This window comes from Cydia fagiglandana, chromosome 2 (genome assembly GCF_963556715.1).
Source record: "Cydia fagiglandana chromosome 2, ilCydFagi1.1, whole genome shotgun sequence".
Classification (NCBI taxonomy): Eukaryota; Metazoa; Arthropoda; class Insecta; order Lepidoptera; family Tortricidae; genus Cydia; species Cydia fagiglandana.
Genome location: NC_085933.1, coordinates 3,211,295 through 3,233,203, shown reverse-complemented (window position 1 = coordinate 3,233,203; position 21,909 = coordinate 3,211,295). Strand labels below are relative to the sequence as shown.

Below are 21,909 nucleotides of genomic sequence, written 5' to 3'. Positions count from 1 at the left end.
ATAGTTTCTGCATGTTTGTCTTAAAATAACTTAATTAATGCAAATTGAAATAGTTTTAATAAATAAATTTAATACGTGAAATAAAACTATTGAAACAGATTATATCGCTATATAGACCGGGAGATAGTGACACATTTTACTGAGTCATTTGTACCAGTATGGCGGTTCGTCAGGGGTCTAAGTACGTAATGAACGAAATAAAAATGATGGTCATAGCGCTGGTACCGGCGGCCCAATCGCGTGGGCGTTAGCCGAACGTGTCGGATAAAATACGAGTGTCGAACGATTTGTTCCACAAAAATCCTCGTATTTTCCGATAGTCCATAAAAAAGAAGTAGGCGGTAGCGTAATGCCATACTTCTCCGGTGTGACTTACAGCCCGCCATACTGAGGCGAACACATTAATAAAAAAAAAAACAATTCAATCATTTGTGTCAAGCTAATTTTTGCACAGGTGATCATCGTCGAGCAGCCATTCATGGACATCACCATGCCATACTTTTCGGATGGTTCCAAATGGCCGCCATAAATGGATGGTTCCAAAAATCGTTTAGCAAAAAAAAAAATACTCCCTTGCGGCGGTATGGCGGCCATTTGGAACCGTCCGAAGAGTATGGCATGGTGATATCGATGAATGGCTGCTCGACGATGATCACCTGTGCAAAAATTAGCTTGGCACAAATGGTTGAATTGTTTTTTTTTTAATTAATGTGTTCGCCTCAGTATGGCGGGCTGTAAGTCACACCGGAGAAGTATGGCATTACGCTACCGCCTACTTCTTTTTTACGGACTATCGGAAAATACGAGGATTTTTGTGGAACAAATCGTTCGACACTCGTATTTTATCCGACACGTTCGACTAACGCCCACGCGATTGGGCCGCCGGTACCAGCGCTAAGACCATCATTTTTATTTCGTTCATTACGTACTTAGACCCCTGACGAACCGCCATACTGGTACAAATGACCCAGTAAAATGTGTTACTATCTCCCGGTCTAATAGTTGTAATGTAAAAGTAGCCTTATGAACCAATTTTGCATGTATAACTGGCCTGAAAATTTATAGTTTATGATGGTTCATTATTTTGTAAGTGGGTAGTTTTTGCACAGTGTAGTTTTTCCTCAGTCACCCGTTGACCACGAACGCTGTAAAGAGTTCGTAACGTCGGGATGTAGTATGAATTCAATATACGAGATATAATCCGTTTCAATCGTTTTATTTCATGTAGGTAACTATCGCGGTAACTGAGACAATATTAAATTGAATACAGTAAATAATATTCAAGTTTAGTTCGACTAAATCCAGCAGTCCACCGACCGGTAACGTCGGATACGACTGTCGGGCTTAAAGCCAGCTTGTCTTGAAACTTCCGATTGTTATCACTTCGGGGCTGACTTGACATAATCCCCGAAGGTATGTTTCGGTGCCAAAATTTTCGTCAGCAGTTGCAGTTGTAGTATATAGCAGGGTTTGTCTGAATGTGATGTTTATGGACAAAAGGTATGTCCTCGAAAGGGTGGAGGTAGCTTTAAAACTTAATTATAACACAAGCCTTATTGAGCTTTCTTTTATGTGGGACTTGGTCAATCTGTATAAAATTGTCCAATACCTAATAAATTTAAATAAATTATACGGGATGAAGGCCCGTTTTTGCCACGGCTATTGGGAGTCTGTGGCTGCGATCTACTTGGCAACTAATACCAAGAATTGGCGTAAATATTTACTCTTTATTACGAAAGCGACGGCCATCTGACTTCCTAACCCAGAGAAACTCCAGGCTTCACAGTGCCTAATAGTACCTCGGAACTTAGGTATGTACGAAATATCATTTGATATTTACCAGTTGCTTTTCGGTGAAGGAAAACATCGTGAGGAAACCGGACTAATCCCAAATTTGGGATAAGTAATGCCTAGTTTCTCCTCTGGGTTGGAAGGTCAAATGGCATTCGCTTTCGTAAAAACTAATACCTAGGTACGTCAATTGTTGGGATTAGTCGTCAAGCAGACCCCAGGCTCCCTAGAGCCGTGGCGAGTGCCGGGATAACGCGAAGAAGAAGACAGTGCCTAGTACCTAATATCAAAGCAATACCCAATTCAAAAATCTGAATGCCACTCCAGTCTAAACCTATTACGATATGCTTATAAATACGATGCCAAAATACACAGCGTTAATAAAGAATCGATATCCGACGGATATGAGAGTCCCGTGGCGCATATGTGGTCTCATTATGACGTCGGATATTATGGGCGAACATGACTTGCTTATAAGTTACACGTAATATGACAAGGGAGCTGAAAGGTTGCAGACTAACGTTTTCGTGCTTGGAGGTTAGTTCCGATATAGGCGCGTGTTAATGATGAAAGAAAAGAAAGGAATGTATTAAAAGGAAAAACGTAGAACTATGTTTACGAGTATATGTACTAGTTAGTATCATACGCAAGATGAGAGTGAGGTTCGACGAAGGGAGACGTTTTGTGCATTCTAATTAATAGTGTGAACTATTTTTGAAGCTCATCTATGGTTCTACATTTTTCTTTTTATTGATTTCTTGATTTTCTTCTTTTTCTGGAGCCCGATTCATATTTGGCTACTCGTTATGATTTGGAACTGGGTTTGATAAGTCCTTGACGATAGTCTTGGTGATTGGCACATAATAAAATTCTCGCATGACTTTCACTTCATAATGATACTACAATGATACTACAAGTTGCTCGTACATAATAGATATATCTAGTATGACCAATCGTAGAGAATATAAAAGTGTGAGTAGAATAAAACATCAAATTATTAAATACATACATTTATTCGAATCTCTATGCTTGGCGACTCAGGACATATCGGGGTATTTAGAGTATTACAAACTCATATCTATGATAAAATTGCACATTCAATAACACAATATAAATAGAATTTCATTTATAAATATAACTTTCAAATGACTAGAACAGCGTGAAGAAAACAGACGAGCGTTTGAAACGCGCGTTTTTATAATCACTGGGTTAAACGTAGACTTGCAACATTCTCACACTCACCACTACCATAAATTGAATTTATAAATACAATAACCATTTAATAAATATTTTCTCTTGTATATTCATAGATTTTAAATCATTCCTTATTCATTCGTATGACAAATAGAATAAAACACTATAAGTATTTGATTTTACATAGTTTAAAAAGTTTCTTATATCGATTAATGGAGATACGAAGCAGATTAAAGTTGAAAGTAACTATTAAAAGCTTTTCAATATCCATAATTCGGGTAACATATTGCATAACAGTAGGTGTTAGAATTAGTTTTAGATATGAACTACAAGATATGCTATATGAGATAAGTGAATCATTTCGTTGTCATAAGATAAATCCTAAGGATTTGAAAATGACTATTAAAATGCTTAAAGTTTTGAGCATTTTTAAAATTCAATACTATTCATAGTTTCGAAATCACGCATTGATCCACTAAGAGAGAAAGATCAGGAATTATTCTATGCTTTGAACACAGACACATTTAACTGTATTTATATTAGACAAGAGACACTTTGCAACAGGTGAAGCGCAGCTGTTAAACCGCTGGTTTGGTGTGACTCAGCAGTTTGACAGTTTTTCAAGTGTCACATTAGCGCTCGTACGCATTAGCGGTTAATCGCCTAGGCGATGACGATTGGACAGTTTGCAGGCGGCGTTTGAACCGCTTAATATGAAAGACCAAGATTGCCTTTCCAGACACCCTATTTGGCATCCTTCGGCAGATAAGTGCATAATAAAGATGCGCAGTATAAATAAAGCTGGACGAATAACCGCCAATGTGCACGAGATCTTACACTCAATAGTGGAATGTTTCATACGGGCGTTCCGCAGACAGGCTAAGCTGGCTTAGAAGCTGGTCCTGCCGAATATGAAGTTCCCGGCGGCAGTCGGGTCTTCGGTGGAGAAGTACTCTTTCCACAGCTCTTGGAACTCCTCCCAGTACACGTTGGGCTTGCCCTGATAAAAAGAAAAATGCTGTGAATACTAACAAAAACTAAATTTAGGTATTGGAGGTTAGGATCAAAATTTAAGTAGAATCTTCGTACCGTTTTCAATAAACAAGTGAGAGTCGGACTCGCCCACCGAGGATTCCGTACGTTTTAGTATTTGGTGTTATAGCGGATACAAATAGATCATCTGTGAAAATTTCAACTGTCTTATCATGAGATACAGCCTGGTGACAGTGACAGACAGACGGACGGACGGACAGTGGAGTCTTCGTAATAGCGTCCCCTAAAAAGCACGTGGTATAGGCACTGGTCCCACCGCGAGCTAGTAAGCTATGAGCTATCGGCTATAAACACGAACAAAAGATAAGCACTCCCGTGTAAATAAAAGAGACACGGCGATATTTATAGTTACTCGCCCAGCGGTGAGCTATAAATATCGCCGTGTCTCTTTTATTTACACGGGAGTGCTTATCTTTTGTTCGTGTTTATCGCCGATAGCTCATAGCTTACTAGCTCGCGGTGGGACCAGTGCCATATACAGGTATACAATTTGGGACTTTATGATTTTTTGCCAATTATTTAATTATTTCTGAAATCTGGTTTTTTTCTTACCGATACCAAGAAAATACAAATGTTGAAATTGGAGCCTGAGCTATGAATAACAGCCATTATAATGAGGAAAAAGTATAGGCAGGTACATATTATAAATAAATTAAACCATAATCATTGAAAAATCATAATGCCCGACGCATTAACACAAGATTTACGAGTAAAAAAGAAACTCAATAAAAGAAAATAACAATACATTTGTATTGTAAATGAATTGCGGGAATAAAATTATAGCCAAAGCTCTTAACTTTATGATTTCATGTTTCCTGCCATTACGGCTAATGTAGAATTGATGTCGTCCCTTATTGTACAGGGAGATTATGTAAGGCATTTTATTTTGAATAATAATCATATGAACATTTTATAACATACCTGAGTAATATGTCAACCAGTCAAAATGACTGAGAGTGATGGTCTGTGTTCGTAACTATTATTTAATCCTTCATCGAAAAAATATACGAATATTTTTAGTCCATAGTATGTCCAATAAACTTACTATTTAGGCCCCAACAGTAGCACATTTTACTGAGCCTTCTTGAGCTTATTGTAAGGCTTTATCTATATAGCAAACGTTTCGACGAATTCAATGTTTCCAGTTTATTTACTAGTAAATATTCCGGAATATTCAAAGAAATATAAATAATTGGCGACACCTATCCACAATGAATAAATACTACAATGAATAAATTCAATAATATTTATAATCATTTTCTGTCTCGCATATGTGCAAGACTGAAAATTATTATTGTTAGGTAATATGAAATTTGCACATCGTTTAAGTACGATAGAATACTGTACAATATTCTACAAGAACATCCTGTAACTATAATTAAGTATTCTTGCAAATAAATGATATTGATTGATGAACGTCAAAGTTTCACACAAATACGTTTATTATGTACCTAATTGCCAAATATGTTTTCATTGCAGAATGCAGATTTATAATCGGTCTTTATAAAGTACCCTTGATTTAGGTTAATTCCGTTTTAAAACCGATTACATCTATTCCTGAAGCGAGTTACAGATTTACTTAGCAACACAAATAAAAGATTAAAAGATTGCTTCGCACAGCAATCTGTCGCAGTGTAAATACGCACTGGACGCTCAAAGTGGATAAGGAAAACTTAGTCATCGACACTCCAGCATACTGTTTATCTTTCGAAGTGAAACGAATTTTTGAAGTCCTTATGTTGGATGAGAATCAGCAGACTGAAGTGAACTCGTCATAGACCGTAGGTATGCTACGACATTATCCAGTTCTAACATCTTTTCTACAAAATCTTACCTTAGCCATCTTATTGAACGCCACTTTGCACTCCTGAGGATCGATACAATCGGACGAGCACACTATGGTAAACTCGTCACAATCCTTGGACCCGTATACACTGGCGTTCTCCAGTTGGAACCTTACGTGTTACGTAAACATTGGTCTTACCTTAGCCATCTTACTGAACGCCACCTTGCACTCCTGAGGATCAATGCCGTAGGAGGAGCAAACCGTAGTGAACTCGTCACAGTCTATGGAGCCATCTGCACTGGCATCTTCGAGTTGGAACATGAACTGGCTGTACAACTGTTGCCATTTTAGGGCCGAGGCCGGATTCTGGGCGTAGTCGTTCCACATGGATACCCACTCTTCAACGGAGACCTGGTGATAAAAAACATATTATTAATAAATATCATATAAGTACAAAGGAAAATATAACTAAGGCCTCCAGTGCCCAAGGCTGGAATCGAACCAGCGTCCTCCGTTTACGCGACAGATGCCTGAACCACTCGGTCACTCGGACTCGGTGCAGGTGCAACTCACTTTTAGACTGTCTTATAGGTATGCGAGATGAGCAGAATAGAACCTCTATATATCTGTTATATCAACCCATTCAATGTATTACGAATACGTTACAGAATAATGCACGTATGATTTTATTTCACATAAAGCAGGTATAAAAAGATTCAAATTTATTGAAATTACTATTACTCCCAGAATTCGTGCCAACCCCGAATTTACATTTATTGAAATAGCTTTCACTCTCTAAATTCGTATTTACATAAGTAATCAAAAATGATTGCAGAATTTACTGCCATATAAATGCGGCGTGTATTTTAAAAGGCTTTAGTACTTTATACTCTGAAATGGAGCTAAATTTGAAACTGACATCAAAGGTATTTAAACGAAAATCTCGTTCAAATTTAATACAGCGTCTATCTCAATTTGATAAGTTAATCAGAATACTAAAAGCAGCAAATGTAGTTGTTTATTTTTAGGTACGGACTCCGCATTCAAAAATACGAATCTAACTACGCGTCCAAAGTAGTAACCATTCTGTAAACGCTTATAACAAAAGGAGACGGCTTTGTTTGAAAATGATAAAACTATATCAGGACAATGAAATCCAATAATTTACTAATTATAAGTCACGGACTCAATAAACAATGCGGGATCCACAGGAAATTTGGAAAAAGACAATCCCCAACCCATAAAAATCTGATTACTATATCCACCGTGCCCGGTCAAACGTGATGGTCCTCATAAAACCTACCGGGAACAATAAGGGAATTACTGGACAAAAATGCTTAATACAGAGCCAAATTTATTTTAACAATGGAAACGTGGATGACCGTTGATGTAGCACGGGAATGTAATTGAGTAATCATGTTTAGAATGATGATTAATTTTTGTACGCTTACAAAGCATAATAAAGGAATACATTTTTGCTAATTGGCTGAAAAAAATTAATGCAGTATTTTCAGAAAATACACAGAGCTGCCATTGGGCTGCTTCGTCACTAGAATATCCAATAACTTTTAGTGCAGATGATGTCAAACTCTAACCACACATAGGTGAATTCAAATAAAAAGGTTATTGTTCATAAATTAAACAATATTGCCACTTGAAATAAGCAGCACATATAACGACTTTTACTGACATTCAGATTAACAATATATTCATATTAACTCACATTTATAGACGGGTCTATCGGGAATTTATTCTATTACTTTTATTTACCGACGTTTCGACACAGGTTTCACCGGTCGTGGTCGTGGTCGCGGCTAACAAACACAAAAAATAACAAATACAATAAATTGTCATTGTGTATGTTAAGTTGTTGTATTTTATAACTATTATTTTCAAACTTATTTCATTTACTACATCACCTGTGTGTTTAACATCATCTGTTCAATAGGAGAGCATGCTCGTCGTCAGCTGAATCACTGGTAGCTTGTATGGCAGTAGGGTTTGGACTTTATTGCTTATATTATTGCTTATTAAGTCAATAAGGGTCGTAACACATGCTTTTTCTTTTCGTCTGAGCATAAAAGGGATCTTTACGCCGCTTACACGCGACTTCGATATCAGCTTTACTAGCAGGAAAAGTGAAAAAGTAAATCTGCGTCGAGATTTTACCTGTCCATCCCTGTTGGAATCAGCCCTCTTCCTGAGCCCGTCCCAAATCTTGATCATGGTTTCGTGCGTCTCCGTGTGCTTCGGGTCTCCAGGCTTCCATCCTCGGAGGCTGCAGATTTTCTAAGAGTTAAAAGAAAACAATATATTGTTACGCTACCATACGAAATAACACCCTGTATATAAACGGGAAGAAATATAAGCCAACCGAAACAGTACAGTTGGACGCGAGCTACTCTTCGGCCACACACGATATCAGCAAAACCTCCAGCTCCGCCTGCTCACAAGAACACGCCACTTCGAGCCTCTCCACTACCGTAGACCGTAACGAGCAAAATATTAATTTATTTCGTCACAACACCACCTCTTAGAAACGAAAAAAACTATAACTTTAGCATACTATATCAAAATATGCAAAGCTTAAATAACAAAATACCACTACTAGAATCACTTATCGAATCCAATAACAACGAGTATCAAGCCATTTGCATATCTGAGTCCTGGCTATCGAAAGAAAAAAGCGAAATAATTAACATTACGGGATACGTGCTAGCCTCATCATACTGCAGGACTAACTACGCGGGCGGAGGTGCCTGCATATTGTTGCGAGACAACCTGCAATACGAGGAACGAAAGGATATCGTGGATTATTCTATAGAATATGTTATTGAGATCGCCGCGATAGAACTCACTCGATTAAATGTTCTCCTCGTAGTAATTTATTGGAACAATAAATGTAATGATATTTTTTATACTCAATTAAGACTCGCCCTAGAATGCCTAAGTAAAAAATATAATAATAAATCTGTTATTTTTGGCGGTGATCTGAACACAAATGTTTTAGAGGAAAATAAAAATACCTCAACCTTATTGAATTGCATGTTAGAATACAACTTCAAACAATACATAAAGGAACCAACGCGTGTTACAAACTCCTCGTCAACCTGTTTGGACTTGATATTTACCAATTTTAAAGATAAAACCTTAAATACTTACGTGCGTGATCTCGGTTTTTCTGATCATAAAGGTACAATAATAAATACACACATTACATTTCAACAGCAGAAACAAGAAACCATCCCGTGGAAAATATACAAACGACATTTTAACTCACAAAATATTTCAACATTTAAGCTAGAGTTACAAAAAATAGATTGGACACAAAAACTTGACACGAACAATGACATAAATAAAAATTATGACATCTTTGAAACCACATTAAAGGAAATTCTTGATCGATGCATCCCAAAAAAGTTAATAAATGTAAAATCAAAGTTTAAGAAAAACTGGCTCACAAAGGGAATAAAAAAATCGTGTAATAACAAAAGACTCCTAAAAACGCTAGTCACATACACAAAAAATCCGGTACTTATCAAACATTATAAACAATACGGAAAACTTCTTAAGCGAGCCATCAAACAATCAAAAAGGAACCAATACATATCAGAAATGCGAAAAACCGAGAACGTTTCAAAAACAATGTGGAGGATAATAAAAGAACGCACCAACAAAATTGCTAAACAAACACGACATAATATCGAACTTGCGATCCACACAAATCTTACGTCGGACCCGAAACAGGTCGCTAATGCACTCAATACATTTTTTGCATCAGTCGGGCGAGTCACCGGGGGAGAGGAGCCGCGCGGGCGGCCGGGACCCCGCACACTCAACACTTTGTATCTGCAACCGGTCGAGCCGCGCGAGATTAATGGAATTATGCGTCACCTAAAAAACAAAAATAGTTACGGCATCGACGAATTACCGCCGAAATTAATAAAGAGCTGCGCTGACGAATTGACACTGCCTTATTATATGCTGGTTAATAAATCTTTTTTTGATGGAATATTTCCCGATCAACTAAAAACATCCATCATAAAACCAATCCACAAAAAGGGCCCTAAGACCGATCCTAATAACTACCGGCCGATTGCTTTATTACCTACTTCCTCAAAAATCTTTGAATTAGCCATGTGTAAACGCCTAAACTCGTTCTGCGAAAAGTACAACATTTTTAACGATAGTCAGAACGGTTTTCGCAGGAACCGATCGACTGTACTTGCCGTCTATAAATATATGCAGGAAGTATATAATATTTTAAACGAAAAAAAGTATGCAATTGGTGTTCTTTTAGATATGTCGAAGGCTTACGATAGGGTGCAATATAAAATACTGCTTGACAAACTATATGAAATAGGAATTAGGGGTACCGCGCACAAATGGCTTACGTCTTATTTAGATAACCGAAAACAATATGTCGAGATACAACACAATGACAATAAAACAGGTATGATCAGCTACGTAAGATCGGAGGTTCAAGTAGTCGAACACTCAATTCCCCAAGGAAGCTGTATCGGCTGTTTATTATTTTTAATTTATATAAACAATCTCCCAATGATCCTGAATGACTTGTGCGTACTTTTTGCGGATGATATTTCTGTGTTAATGTCATGCAAAAATGATCAAAACCTCCAAAGTGACATTCATAATACATTGACCAAACTAACAGACTGGCTCACTGACCACAACTTAGACATAAATTTTACAAAAACAAAAATTATACAGTTCAGGCCTTATCAAAAAGACGCATTAGATATAAATATATCATTCAATGGACAAACCCTAGAGTGTGTAGACGCTTTTACCCTTCTTGGAATAGATATAGATTCTCATATTAACTGGAAATCACATCTAAATAAAATCAAAAACAAAATGTCTAGCTTTATATATGTCATTAGAGAACTAAAAAAATCTACCAACTTTCAATGCGCTTTGACTGCCTACTATGCCTATGCTTCCTCATGGCTCAATTATGGGATAATTCTTTGGGGAAACAGTACTGACATAAACGATATATTTGTCCTCCAAAAACAGTGTGTACGAATACTAGCCAATACTACATACTCCGACAATTGCAGACCTTACTTTATTAAATACAAAATTTTGACGTTGACATCAATTTATATTTTAGAAATCTGCAAGTTCGTCAGGAAATACCCGGAATTCTTCCCAAAAATTGCCGACCGTCCTCGACGTTTCGAAAGTAGATTTAAGAATAACCTGGCGCCACCCATAAGTTCTGTACTAAAGCTACATAAATCAAGCCCAAACATGATGGCAATCAAAATTTACAATAAAATCAGCGACGACCTTAAAATGCAAACATCAGACACGCTATTCAATAGGCAGTTGAAGGACTTCTTAATCAATAAATGCTATTACAATCTGAATGACTTTTTGGAAGATGAAATGTAATTATTATGTAGTTTAGTATATTTATTAGACATGACTCAATTTTGAATTATATAAATTAGTTTTAAATTAACATTATATACCTATTGATATTTTGACATAAACTGTACCTAACATTTTTTTTTTAAGCATGAATATTTAATCTTATTATTTTTATTGACATATAATTTGATAATTTCCTATTGACGTTCCTAAAAATTACATAATGTTTACAACTATTTATTAATTTAAAATGAAATTAGACATTGTTAATGGTACCTACATACATACAAACTCAATCCTTAGATTTAAGAATATTGCCGTGTCCTACCAGGGCCCATGTGAAACGACTATTACCTATGTAACACCTGTGTACTTACCATGGATGCAATAAATATATGAATGAATGAATGAATGAATGAAAAGTTATTACACGTTAGATTCCAGTTTTACTGTAGGTAAGGCTAGTTTTTGGGTTAGAGGGTGGGAGAAAATTTCTGGGAATTATTTTTCCTAACTTTTATACTGACGCGGCGCCACTGTCGCTGCGATAGTGACGCTGCGCTCGGAAGTAAGTTCATACATTTCCATACTGCATAATACTGTCGCTCTGTTGCCGCGTCAGTGGCGCTGCGTTAGTGTCGCCGGAGCCGCTGTGCTCGGAAGTCTACCTTTATAGAACACCTTTCGAATATCGCCTTTAGTATTTTTTTTATAATAAGTACTTAAAGCTTTTACTCCTTTAGCAGCCCTAAATGTTGAAAATAAATCCAATTTCCTCTAAGCTCTAGGCTAAATGCTGGAATGTCCGGGAAGTTCATGCTCTTAAATCTCCTCGGCGTATTACGTACACTTTAAGACGAATGCGACCGAGAGCTGCCCCACTATTCAGTTCTATCACAGTGTACTGCAATGTAACAATATTACATGTTGGCCTAAAAATACGTTGACAATTAATTTTTAGGAATATGTTTCGTTTTTTTATAAAATGTCATTAAAATATAACTACAATCATTTAGCTAAAATAAAACGTATTATTTTGAAAATGTTCTCCTTTAGCTTTGATACACAAGGTTTGTTACATTTATAAACTTATTTTTGGGTCATCCAGTAAATGGCAATGTTTTCTATAAGTAGTTATTGGCCAATTGCACTTAACCGAGAGAATTTTAAGGATAGAGGGGAGGTCTTTGTCCAGCTGTAGGACGATTTCTTGATTTATAAAAAAACTGGTATAAAAAAAAATATATTATATAATTATAAGTATGTATGCGTTGCTTCCCCACTACGCCGGTTATCCATTAAAAACTAGTTGGGATTTGGAAATTGTTGCGCGATAATACAGTAAACCATATGTTGGATTTTCCAATGTGCAGTGTTTTTGTAACTTACAACCACAACATTAAAACTATTCTCTCGTCGAAACAAGTCTCATATCCAAGTATCAATATCTGTAGAATCTTAAACAGTTTAGAACACAATACTATAGAACGGTAGAACACCACTAACTAGGTAATTACTAAAACACCGTCGAGTTTTATTCTCAGTGATAGAATATTACGCCGATTCCCTCAGAATCTTTATAAATATTAGGTCCGATGGTTAAATAAAACTACATAAATCATTGCTGTTTGGAATCTGTGTGCTGTTTTAAGACCGCGACCGAGATTTCCTACAAAGGCCGGAGATAGATCTACAGCACCCTTCAGTTTTAATGCCGTATTACCGGGAGTGGGTCTTCAACCACTTTTGTTGAGTAAGTGGTTTAGTACTATAGTACACGGACCTAACTAAAGGGGTTTTCTGATTTTAAAGTCTTTTAAGGTTTTTATTGGACATTTAAAAAAAAAATTAACGCTTCTAATAAAGCCGATATTTGTCATCATTACGTTTGGTATAAGCTTTAAATTCGACGGTATGGTCATAACATTTCTGTATGTTAATTTAAGGTAGCCGCTATTTGCGTCACGTCTTCGGCAATGTAGCCTTTTTGCGAAATGCCCATTTTGATATGATCGGCCTCGCAGATTGGTTCGCTCGAAATGCAGTGCCAATAGTATCATTAGGCATCTCGCACACCGAGTCATGTCAATGCCGTATCATAACTGAATCAAAACAATACAAATTATAAAATCTAAATACCACTATAGTTGAGAAAATGCTTTAATTATAATAGATACAGGGCCTAACTAATATAACTAATTACGTTACGACAGGGGCTTTCTGCTACGCAGCGTAATATTGGGTTGGCCGTTAAATCGATTGCCAAGATGATTAATGACTAACCCCCTTATTCATAAAACTTTACGGGCCAGATTTAGTTAAATTATGTTTTATCCCTTTCTTACAAATACACTAGTCTAAATGACAGATAAAGACAAACGATTCATAGCTAATTCAGGTCAGTCACGCGTTTATGAACAACGCCATAATTTGTTAAAATAATTTCGTTCTTACCTCTATAGCCAGCTCAAAGTCTTTCCTTTCTATCGTGCCACTTTGATTGACATCTGTAAGAAAAATAACAATTAAAAAAATATATTGCTTAGCACAATTAAAACTGCACCGCAATAAAACTTTTGTTTAAAAGTTACAATCTTAATTACCAAAGAAGACATTAAAAACGTAGAGAAGTTTCTTCCGCCTGAATTCGGAGATGGACATTTTATCTGAAACAAAAGAAATAAAACTTTTACCAAATACTTTTCTTCCCAAAACAAATGCCTAAAGTAAGGTGAAAAGTAGCACTTTTGTAGAAATTATCTCATGTCTCACGATCTCTACACTCTTTACCTCATATTTAACTCAAGAAAACTTTTAAAGACCATTGTTGGACCGTGTAGTACATGTAAATTTTGTATTTTTCGTCTCGAAAAGCCCCCAGTTCTAATCTTGCTTGACCTAATGAATTATCCTATATTTATAAACCGATTGGAAGAATAGTAATGTTAAAAAAACACAAATAACTTTTTTTAATAAAACACAATTTTATTTTATTTGTTATTTAAGTTGTATCCCATTTTTCTTTCAATTAAATTATTGTACATAGTTTGCAGTTCAAAGCGAACCGAAACCGAAAACAAGATGGAAGGACGTAGTGCTAAAAGATATGACTGAGTGCAAAGTGTCCGAAAACGACGTCGAGGATAGGGCGAAGTGGAAGCAACTAACACGGAAAGCTGACCCCATCACCATGTGGGATACATAGCTCGGAAGAGAGAGAGAGAGTTTGCAGTTCAAAATCTAGTAGCGTAAGATTAAAATACCTATCACAGTCAATAACTAGACACACAATGCTAGTAAAATCGCCCCCAGCCTCAATCTGTGGGAACGATCTACGCAGTATTGCAAGCCACAACTGCCACAAGTTATTATTCTGGGGAATTGCCGTTAGATTGGTTGCGATTGACATTTTGGTTTTAAAATTGAAAGGTTTTTTATTTCAGAAATTGATTTTTAATATCGTTATTTTATGTAGGTATTAATTTAAATAAAAATTTATACATTTATCGCCTTTTATACTATGTTTAATAAAATCAACAACGTACATTTTCTGTGCGTTCGAATTTTGAACGTTGAAAAAATACTTGTTTCATTTAAAATAAAATGAACTTTCAAATAATCTACGGATGAGCAAAATCCTTATAAAACAATAAAGGTGTCAACGTTTTCACATAAAACGCTCGGATAATCTCGGATTACTGGTGAAACAAAGGATATTCCATGACAGATATCCAGTTTCAATTGTTTTGACATGGACCAAAATATTAAAATATCAATATAATATATCAAGTTTAAAATTTTAGGAGCAAAATTGTTTTAGGCTTAAAATTCAATTTGTCTAACCCGGGTTAAGCTATGGAATTATTGTAAAGTGCTTTTGGAATATTGGAAAATTGAACAAAAAATAAACGAGGATGTTCTAAAGAAATCCCGTACGTAATCCGTTGCTATATTTAACATCCTGATGTTTGATACAGAACAAGAAGAACACCTACAAGTCTAAATAAATCTCTCTCTCTCTCTCTCTTCCGAGCTATATACCCACATGGCGATGGGATCAGCTTTCCGCGTCTTTCTGTGTCTTTCGCTTCCACTTCGCCTTATCCTCGACGTCGTTCTCGGACACTTTGCAGTCAATCATTTCTTTTAGCACTACGTCCTTCCATAAACCAATATAACGGCATTTAACACGTAATGATTAAAAGAACGAAAGAAGAAAGACAATATTAAATTTATTCAGGACGCGTACCATATTGCTTAAGATTATTAAAACACTTTTATGAATACAAAACATAAACGCCACTGAAAAGGTCTTCTCTCCGCTTGATATCAATTTACTTTTCGGGTACCTTGAGGCGTATCCTGATTGTATTGTAATAACAGGTTATAAATTTGACCTGGATTTGTTATAAATAATATGATCTCTCAGTGTCAAATCTTCAACCAGAATCGTCACTTTTCTTCCGTGGCGATAAAATGAAAGATCAAGCAAAAGCGTTAGTATCAGTACGTAATTTAAACTAACATATGGTTAAATTAAATTACATAAACATTTTCAGATGCTTTAAAATTGTATAATACCTATATTACTTAGTGAAAGAATAGAGAGGAGGCCTATGTCCGAAGACGGACGCTTAAGAGGCTGCAATGGATGAATGGGTGGATACTAATTAAATAACAGGGATAAAAAAAGAAATATTTTTCGAAATATCTAATGCAATGCAAAAATGTGACATTTTGAAAATTGTTATGATAATTTTATTCTATCGTTGGCGGCCGTTATAGCTGCTTTCAGGGATTCTTACCGCCGTACAACGTCATTTTATGACGTCATATGCATGCAAAGTATTCATATAAATACCGACCGCGGTTACGAGGGCAGCTAGGAATCAATGTAGTTAGAGTTACTCAAGGCCTCCTTTAAATACGTTACCCATTATCAAGTTGCGTTGTAAATAATACACAACTAATACAAAACAACCTTTTCTAAAGTCACATTTTTGAAAAAAAGAGAATTTAGATAACCAAGGGCCACTAAAGCCCACTTGCACCATCCCACTAACCCGGGGTGAACCGGTTAAACCTGGAATTGCCATGGTTACCTGTACAATTTGACACTAGGTTAACGGTTTAACCGCTTAACCCCAAGTTAGTGGGATGGTGCAAGTGGGCCTAAGCGGTTAAACCGTTAACCCAGTGTCAAATTGTACTGGTAACCATGGTAACTCAATGTTTAACTGGTTAACCTTAGGTTAGTCGAATGGCCCTTACTTTCGTGTCTACTTGACACGAATATTTTTGTGATGACACAAATATGCTTTCATTACTTTAGCTACTAAAATAAAGCACTCAATCATCCTATTAGTACCTATATATTATACTTTTCCACATAACAAAGACTTGTTTGTTCGATTCAGATCAAACATAATAGACAGTGGGTTGATTGGTTACTTTTTGTTTGTTATTTTAGGTCTAAAAAGGATAAATATTGAAGGTTGTTTTGGCAACTTCTGTTAGCTGTCTCAGTTTATTGCTGATATTTGGTTTTATGATTACTTTGGTAAGAAAAAGTTATACACAATTTTTTTGCTCAGATATAAGCAAATATTGCAAAATTTCTTACATTAGTTTCAATACCGTAAGTAGTTAGTAATTGTTGTTTGGTAACCCCGAAATCAGTAATCTGATGAATTTCTTTAGCATGAAATGTAAAGTTGCACAGCATGATATAATATATTTCAATTCTAAATGAAGATACTAAAAAAGAATCGTCGCCGTTCTCATAAATTTGTTCGAAGATTAACGAACTGAGAGAAAAGACAGCGCGAACACTAATCAAATTATGTTTCAAGTAAAAATGTGCTCCTTAATACTGAACAGAATCGTAACATTTTTAAGGAAAAATTCAACACGTACGATTTTAACTTAGCTATATACCTATATAATTTAGGTTACACTTGTATTGTAGAATTCCGTAGGTATGTATTTATATATTTTTATCGCTCCTGACAAGTCTTGATTTAACTCTGTTACGCTGTCTTGATTTAAAGTGACATAGGTCATGGTATCATGACATATCGTATGTGATAAAACGTGATCATAACACAACTGCAGAACTATTTTAGCTCGCTTTAATTATTGAACCTTTTCCAAATTCTAAGTAGGGTGGTACTAGTACTCGACATACTAATGCACAATAGATGACACCCTGCTTTCACCTCTATTGACAACGACTTAAGTTTCAAGATGACATGTACTGGGACCGCGTCGAGCACTACGACCACCGCCTTATGGCTTGACTTAACCTACATAAAACACACTCTAAGGGCTCGGCCCCATTAGTGCGTTGTTTTGTTTCGTCGTCGCAGCGTCGGCGCTGCGAAATTTCACATTTTTATGACGACGCAACGCAACACAACGCATTTACCAGTAGGGCCCCTCTCTATCTCTCATATAACACTGCAGACAAATGAACGCAGAGGGAATTATAATGTAAAATCATGGAGATGGGTGTATCTCCCGGGAAAAGTTTATTATATTTCAGGCCTCCATAAATTAGCATTCTGAATGCTGCGAATAATGCGGCTAGATGCTAATTTCTCCAGGTTAAAGGAGCGAGAACCCATACAACCTTGTTAAATATGAATTGCGTGATAGAATAGTAAATCCTTACTTATCCATACTAATATTATAAAAGCGCGTTTAAATTTGTCCAAGTATGACAGAAAAAGTTAAACGTAGTAGGTAATATACCCAACCGTTTAATTTCCAACCTTAAAAGAAAAAGTTAAACGTAGTACCTAGGTAATATACCCAACCGTTTAATTTCCAACCTTAACAGAAAAAGTTAAACGTAGTAGGTAATATACCCAACCGTTTAATTTCCAACCTTACTTCGTATTCTAACGCCGTGGCAGTTTTTGCTGCTCTGTAGCTACTCGTATTAGCACCGTGAACTCATCAGAATGACTTTTCAGCACAATAGAGTTAATTTAAATTCACAACAAAGAAAAGGTTACTGAAATTAAACGAAATAGTTGGGCTTAAATAATGTTTCAGTAATTAAAACCAAAATATTACTTTGCTAATCCGCGTAAAAGATAACGTGCTATTCAATCAGTGCTAACCCGTTATACTTACTTGCGTATTTTTTTTTATGCAATTAATGTTCCCATCCTCCCACCGCAAAAATAAATACGCAAATAAATATAACAAAACACCACCAAAAGAATAATACTCCACCAAAACTAAAACCACCAAAACCACCACCAAAAGAATAATATTTATATTATTTTTTTAATTAATATGGATTTCCGCAAAGTAACGCCTGATTCTATTCACTAATGTTACCGTAAGCTTGTCAATGTTTTAATAAATAAAAATGTATTTTATAAGCATTCTAACGTTCTATATATTTCTTTTCATTGCGTTCCAAATTTCTATTTAAGTATTAATTTCAACATTAATTTCAAGAACTTGTCACGTAACAACGTAGGCTATTATGTGATTTCCATTTTAAAAAGCTCAATTAACACCGCTCACAATCTCTCTGCTTAGCCTTAAGGTTGACTGGTAGAGAATGCCTTATGGCATTAAGTCCGTCTTTTGTACTATAAGGTTTTCTTTTGTGATTAAATAAATAAATAAATTAAATCGTTGTTTGCGGCAAAATAAACGTGTCCAAATATTTCATGATTACACTGTCATTTTACAGAAAATAAATACTCCATTTTACTTATTACCGCGGCCACTGCTAATTAGCGATGCTATTTATTCCACGGTTTGCGGCCCGCTTGTGACAATGTGGTTAGCGATGAGCAGAATTTGCACGCCGTGCTAACATAAAATAAATCTACGTCATATAACTGATACGTACATAAATAGTTACTGCAAAGTCGGGTTACTTTAACCCTGAAGGGTAACTTTGGCCATTGAGATTTACTCGGTCCAGGTTATATTATTGCACTTTAATAATGGAAATATGCCATGAGATTGGTTTTAGCTATCGTTTGACATTTATGTATTTCATTAGACCCCTTTAAATGATGTTTTCATGTGGGTCAAAGTTTCCCCCATTGGGTCAAAGTAACCCGAGTCTGTGATCCAGAAGTTTTCATCGTTTTGGTGTCTCTGAGTTTTTTCTTCCATTTATACAAATATTTTTCCCTGGAATTGCGAAATTCAAATAATAGTCACACCTAAACGAAGATATTTTGAGTTAATAATGGACCATAGAACACACCTTGTGGCTCTTTCCAAAGAATTTCTATGTAATGCTACTTAATATGGCTATAAGTTAATTAATGTTTATAACGAAAACGGCAATTAATCTTAACTACATAATATATATCCATGTGAATAACATTCCAAAAGCTTCCGTGCAGATCATTAATAAATCCCTCACCCTTTTAATTAAATACTTCTGCTATTTATTGCCTGTAAGAATTGAAAAAGTAATAATTTAGTCATCTCTATATCGTACTGTAGCTTTAGTCGTATTGAGACTAAATTAGGAGCAGAGCCAATTAAAAATTAGTCTAATTAAACGATGAAACCGATTAGCCTGATGAATAGATTGAAGTATAATTTGCATAAGGAGTAGATATTAACCTTTTGTTAATCCTTATTAAAGGATTATTCAGCTAATACTGTATCTAGGTTAATCATCAAGTGGAGCTGTAGATTTATTTAAATTAATAAGTACCTACTCCTTTTTTCGTCAAATCCCTATTAGTTACATATATATTTATTTACTTATTATACACTACTACAATAAATATTATAAATGCGAAAGTAACTCTGTCTGTCTGTCTGTTACCTGATGTTTGAACACCTCGCCCGCGTAGCAACTTCTGCTGCTAACTGTACCTAAAAGTGTCTACGTGATCGTATTAGAAAGTTTAAAGAGCTGACTAGCAAACAAGAAAAAGGCGAGGTAATTAAGCCATTAATAAAGATCGGCCGGCAATGTTCACTTTACTGGCCCGGCTTAACGCCAGGTGTGTATAATCGGGGGTCGCTTAGTTGCCAGACCGGGAGGCTTAAAATGGACTTACGAACGGTTCCCAGATTTAATGGGATTGTGTTTGGCAGCACATTGTTTTAGGATGTGTTTTGAGGTTAATTAGGTGATCAGAGGGAGCAAAAAGAGACATTAGGCAGGTGTGCGTTCATTAGGTAGTAATATTAGTGTTTTCTCACATTTCTGGGTAGGAGAAGCGATGGTTAGACTTTTATTTCTTGTAGGTATATTTATTTAGGCGAACCTTTTGGTTTATAAGTTGATTATGTTTTATTTACTAACCTAAACGTCAAGTGTCAACTCATCGTAGTCGTACTTGTGAAGAACTGTCATTATATTGTCATTATATTATTAAGTCCGCCTGTTGTACTTTTTGTATGTGCAATAAAGTTTAAAATAAATAAATATTGTAATTGCAAGTCGCGGGATTCAACATATGTTTTGAACTTTCAAATGTAGAAGCAGCAACACTTTTAACTGTCCATCGGTGGACCTTATGCCTTTTGTAATAAGGTTTACGAACTGTCAGATGTGTGGGTGATCGTATTTGTGGTCATTATAATGGCAATCGATTGGTGTTTTAGTTACCCTGAGAATTATGTCAGGGTGGACATATGTTGTATCAATTAAGTTAACAGGTCAGTTGTAACTGCATTTTAATTGCTTATTTTTATGATTAGTGTAGGTTAGACTAATGAACGTTGTATTTTATTTCCTAGTTGTTTTTTGATTCGATTTCTATTTAAGAGCCCTTCAACGTGCGCACTAAAGCGCCAAAGCTAAATAATCGTGATTATTTAAATTTAACGAAAGATATTGAAAAAAGGGGGCCGCTACGTACTGTATTGTGTATTTAAGTACCTTTTGAATACATCAGACTAGTTTTTACGTTGCTGGATTCGTCAATCTATGCGTCCAAAGTTAAAACGGCCGTTTTTGTTTTGAGTTCCTAGATCGATGAAACCAGCAACACAAAAACTAGTTTGATGTATTCAAAAGGTACTTAAATACACAATACAGTACGTAGCGGCCCCCTTTTTTCAATTTATTCCGTTAAATTTAAATAACCACGATTATTTAGCTGTGGCGCTAGTGTGCACGTTGAAGGGCTCTTAAACGAGTCAAATGGCAAGAATTGTATGAATCGATTGACACTGGGGAATACAACTGGAAAAAAATGTATGAGCATTACTACCAGTTATTTGCAAACACAAATTATTCATTGTACATTGACACCTCATAGGTACATTGTAATCCTTCAAACCGAGTATAGTTTAGGCCATGTTAAAAAGTTAGACATTCATACATAGGTATACATCTCGAAATAAACAAGCCTCCTATTCATTCTTCTACTCTAATTAATCAATTACCTCCCAGCTAGCTTAAATTTCTTTCATCATCATCATATTAGCCAGAAGACGTCCACTGCTGGACATAGGCCTTATAAATTTCTTTAACGGGCTCAAACATGAAATATCAGTAAGCATAGATTTATAACGAAAGTAAAACCTACTATAACTTGCTAGCTAAAACACGATAGGGAAACTATTGAAACTTGGCACTTTGTTCTGAATCCAGTTGCAGCAATCCGATAGAAACGTTAAGCTAGATGGATGTGTATGAGGATTAACGGAGTATCTATTCGATTCTCAATGCCACAATA

At 35.8% G+C, this 21,909-nt stretch overlaps 1 protein-coding gene across 5 annotated transcripts in view; it reads right to left on the bottom strand.

Moving 5' to 3' along the window:
- Positions 1 to 2,785: 2,785 nt before the first annotated feature.
- LOC134674168 (calexcitin-1-like) overlaps positions 2,786 to 21,909 on the bottom strand; it is a 168,713-nt gene continuing 149,589 nt past the window's right edge. For 3 of the 5 annotated variants that reach the window (XM_063532256.1, XM_063532233.1, XM_063532249.1), the window contains exons 2-6: positions 13,828 to 13,888; positions 13,679 to 13,731; positions 7,994 to 8,113; positions 6,023 to 6,235; positions 2,786 to 3,985 (exon numbers count right to left, since the gene is read on the bottom strand). In XM_063532256.1, the coding sequence (XP_063388326.1) occupies positions 3,875 to 3,985; positions 6,023 to 6,235; positions 7,994 to 8,113; positions 13,679 to 13,731; positions 13,828 to 13,885 (555 nt within the window). In that variant the 5' untranslated portion in view covers positions 13,886 to 13,888 and the 3' untranslated portion in view covers positions 2,786 to 3,874. Of the gene's footprint in view, positions 3,986 to 6,022; positions 6,236 to 7,993; positions 8,114 to 13,678; positions 13,732 to 13,827; positions 13,893 to 21,909 lie in introns of all 5 variants that reach the window. The other 2 variants (XM_063532226.1, XM_063532241.1) reach the window with 2 other exon arrangements.